This window comes from Crocuta crocuta, unplaced genomic scaffold (genome assembly GCF_008692635.1).
Source record: "Crocuta crocuta isolate KB4526 unplaced genomic scaffold, BGI_CrCroc_1.0 scaffold229, whole genome shotgun sequence".
NCBI classification, from domain to species: Eukaryota; Metazoa; Chordata; class Mammalia; order Carnivora; family Hyaenidae; genus Crocuta; species Crocuta crocuta.
In genome coordinates, this window is record NW_027536464.1 from 4,767,391 (window position 1) to 4,770,633 (window position 3,243).

The 3,243-nt window shown below is 55.1% G+C and overlaps 1 protein-coding gene across 1 annotated transcript; it reads left to right on the forward strand.

Annotated features, from left to right (window-relative positions):
• The first annotated feature begins 222 nt into the window (after positions 1-222).
• RETREG2 (reticulophagy regulator family member 2) lies at positions 223-3,237 on the forward strand. The gene is made up of 7 exons (XM_077748684.1): positions 223-253; positions 694-741; positions 1,136-1,220; positions 1,538-1,681; positions 1,849-1,943; positions 2,103-2,238; positions 2,502-3,237. The coding sequence occupies exons 3-7, from the start codon at positions 1,202-1,204 to the stop codon at positions 3,122-3,124; spliced, it is 1,017 nt and encodes a 338-aa protein (XP_077604810.1). The 5' UTR covers positions 223-253; positions 694-741; positions 1,136-1,201; the 3' UTR covers positions 3,125-3,237.
• Positions 3,238-3,243: the final 6 nt, after the last annotated feature.

Consider the following 3,243-nt stretch of genomic DNA (forward strand, 5'->3'; position numbering starts at 1 on the left):
GAGATTAGTAAGAAAATAATAAATTTTTAAGAAAAAAGGAAAAGAAGTGATTAAAGAAGGGAACAGATGTGTAAATACCAGCAATAGTTACGACACAATTTTTCCTACAATTGGTGTCTGAAGGTGCTCTGGGAATGCAGAGGAGGGGCAACTGGTTCTGCCCTGGGGAGTGTCTCCCAGAGCCCTACTGCTCAATAACCCGTTCCTCTCCTCTCTTCATAGCATCATCCCCAGAGGAGCCCCACTCTGACAGGTGAGTGCAAGCCATCTCTTGAACTAATGCCCAAACCCTGTTTTGCTTTGGTGCCAGTGTCCCCACGGTATAGGTGCACACCGCAGGGTCTGCAGGCGGAGACCCCAGCATAGCAAATGGACTGGCAGCAAGTTTGGTCCTGGGTTCCCGTGTAGGTGTTGGGTGCCTGCTCCTTTTGGAGCAGAGGGTTGGGACCTCTGGGCTTTGCTTCCCAAGGTGAGGACAGCCTCCCTTTGGGAGGTGGGGTTGTCCATTTTTGTAGCCTCAAGATCCCATTGGCATTCTCAGAGGGATTTGAGTGCCTAGGAAACTGGTGTCTGAGGCCTCCAGGGGTCATGTCGTGTCTCCCCAGTGAGGGTGCGGGGTCAGGCGCCCGGCCGCACCTGCTGAGTGTGCCCGAGTTGTGCAGATACCTGGCTGAGAGCTGGCTCACCTTCCAGATTCACCTGCAGGAGCTGCTGCAGTACAAGAGGCAGAATCCCGCTCAGGTAAACTCCTTCATGTCCTACAACAGTTTCCTGCACTATGGGGAAACAGGTTGGGGATGGGGAGGAGTAACGTGAAATCCCTCGCTGGACACTGAAGGAAGAGGGTTGGATGCCTTTTTGAGGCAATACTGGAAGGTAGTAGCCTGGTACAGGAGTAGTCTCATTTCAGAGAGTAAGTTCTGGATGTTTTGACACTGCTTCTTGTTAAGGGATATCAGTTTGAGTCATAGGTGTTTGGTGGTGTCTGTTGTAAACTTACTGAATTGCTTGCCTTGGGCATCCTCTTGCCTAGACTAAATCGCTGCGTCCCTAGAAGGCATTCCCCTCCTTGCACCAGCTGAGCAGCAGTTTCTTGCCCAGATACGCCTCTTAGATTCTCTGCTTTTCTCTGCAGTTCTGTGCACGGGTTTGTTCCGGCTGCGCCGTGCTGGCCGTGCTGGGACACTACGTTCCAGGGATTATGATTTCCTACATTGTCTGTGAGTAGAGGTTAACCCCTGCCCTTCCTGCAGCTCGCTCCTCTTTTCTTGGACTGGGTCAAGGGGACTGGCTAGCCTTAAAGGAGAACGGCGCTCTCCCTTTCTTTGATGACCTGTTGATGGATATTTCCAGGGCATGCTGGAGTGTTAGTAACAGTGGAAGAGTCATCTGGGCAGGAGAGTGGTAGATGTGGAGGGAGGAGGTTTGTCTGTCCAGACTGCAGGAGCCCTTCAGCCCTTTCTGTTTAGGGACCAGCTGGCTGAGGGCCCTTCGGAAGTAGGTGCAGGAAGCCCTGAGTGGACTCTCTAACCTCTAGTGCTGAGCATCCTGCTGTGGCCCCTGGTGGTTTATCACGAACTGATCCAGAGGATGTACACTCGCCTCGAGCCCCTGCTCATGCAGCTGGACTACAGCATGAAGGCAGAAGCTGACGCTCTGCATCACAAACACGACAAGAAGAGTAAGGGGCTCCCGTGCCTGGAGGGGGGCGTGGGGGGGGGGCATTGGTTTATGGCTCATGAAGCGCCCTGGAACTTAGATAATGTCTCTCCTGTCCCTTGGCCATGTTTGTCTCCATCCACCCACCGTCTCTGCTTGGTCACTGCCCTGTTGTTCTTATTTCGCCAGAGCGGCAAGGGAAGAATGCACCCCCTGGAGGTGATGAGCCACTGGCGGAGACAGAGAGTGAAAGCGAAGCAGAGCTTGCTGGCTTCTCCCCGGTGGTGAGGTCCAAGGGAGATGGGATGCCAAGTAGAGGCTGGAGGAGAATCTGTTTCAGAGCAGCTGCCTCTCAAGAGGATGGGAGTCAGGGAGCAGGGGTGCTCTTGAAAAATTGGTTCCCTTGTGTTCTCATTTGCTATGTTATCCGGGTTTTCTTGCAGGTGGATGTGAAGAAAACGGCATTGGCTTTGGCCATAACTGACTCGGAGCTGTCAGATGAGGAGGCTTCTATCTTGGAGAGTGGTGGCTTCTCTGTATCCCGGGCCACAACTCCACAGCTAACTGATGTCTCAGAGGGTATGGGAAGCTCTTTGCCCTTCCAGTCTTCCTGTTCCCCGTTGTGGATGCTGGCTGTGCTCTCTGGCTGTCACCCCCATAAATGTTTTTTTTTCCTGGGAATTGACCTTCTAATTCGCCTTCAAGCTCTGAAAGACCTCAACACCTACGGCTTGGTCCAGCATTCCATGCCCTGAGTTCTCATCCTTGAAGTGACTGCCTGTTGTGACCGTTCAGAACAGCAGGCCTATGCACCTATTCCTGACCCTTTGTTTTCTGCACAGATTTGGACCAGCAGAGCCTGCCGAGTGAGCCAGAGGAAGCCCTGAGCCGGGAGCTGGGGGAGGGAGAGGAGACAGAGCCGAGCCCTCCTGAAGACCTGCTGGGCCCTCCTCAGGCCCTCTCAAGGCAAGACCTGGACTCAGAGGAAGAGGAGGATGTGGTGGCCAAGGAAACCTTGCTTCGGCTCTCGTCTCCCCTCCACTTCGTGAACACGCACTTCAATGGGGCAGGCTCTCCTGGGGGTGGAGTGAAGCTCTCCCCTGGAGGACCAGTGGAAACACTGATTCCGGAGGCAGAGAGCAGTGACCTCACCCCTCCACCGAGCACCTTGTCACCCCTACTTGGCCTGGCTGAGAGTGACCCGGTTCCCTCCCCCTCAGTGCTCCCACCTCTTCCCCAGGACTCGTCCCAGCCCTTGCCCGTCCCTGAGGAAGAAGAGGCACTCACCACTGAGGACTTCGAATTACTGGATCAGGGGGAGCTGGAACAGCTGAATGCTGAGCTGGGGTTGGGGCCAGAGACGTCCTCGGAGCCCCCTGATGCTCTGCCTCCTCCATCCCTAGGGCCCGACACCCTCTCTCTGGTACAGTCAGACCAGGAGGCTCAGGCCATGGCAGAGCCATGAGCCACGGGGGAAGGAGTCGCAGGCACGGTAGGGCTTCCCGGCTAGGGGCATCGCTGTTTCCTCTTTTCCCTGCTGTCGGGAGAGGCCGTGTGTGGGGAAGCTGGCTGTCAGATGGTAGC

Bases quoted from the DNA above. Each gene is read 5' to 3' on its own strand.
- RETREG2 (XM_077748684.1), top strand. The intron at 1,944-2,102 runs GTGAGGTCCAAG...GTTTTCTTGCAG, and splicing joins TTGCTGGCTTCTCCCCGGTG to GTGGATGTGAAGAAAACGGC. The intron at 2,239-2,501 runs GTATGGGAAGCT...TTTTCTGCACAG, and splicing joins GCTAACTGATGTCTCAGAGG to ATTTGGACCAGCAGAGCCTG.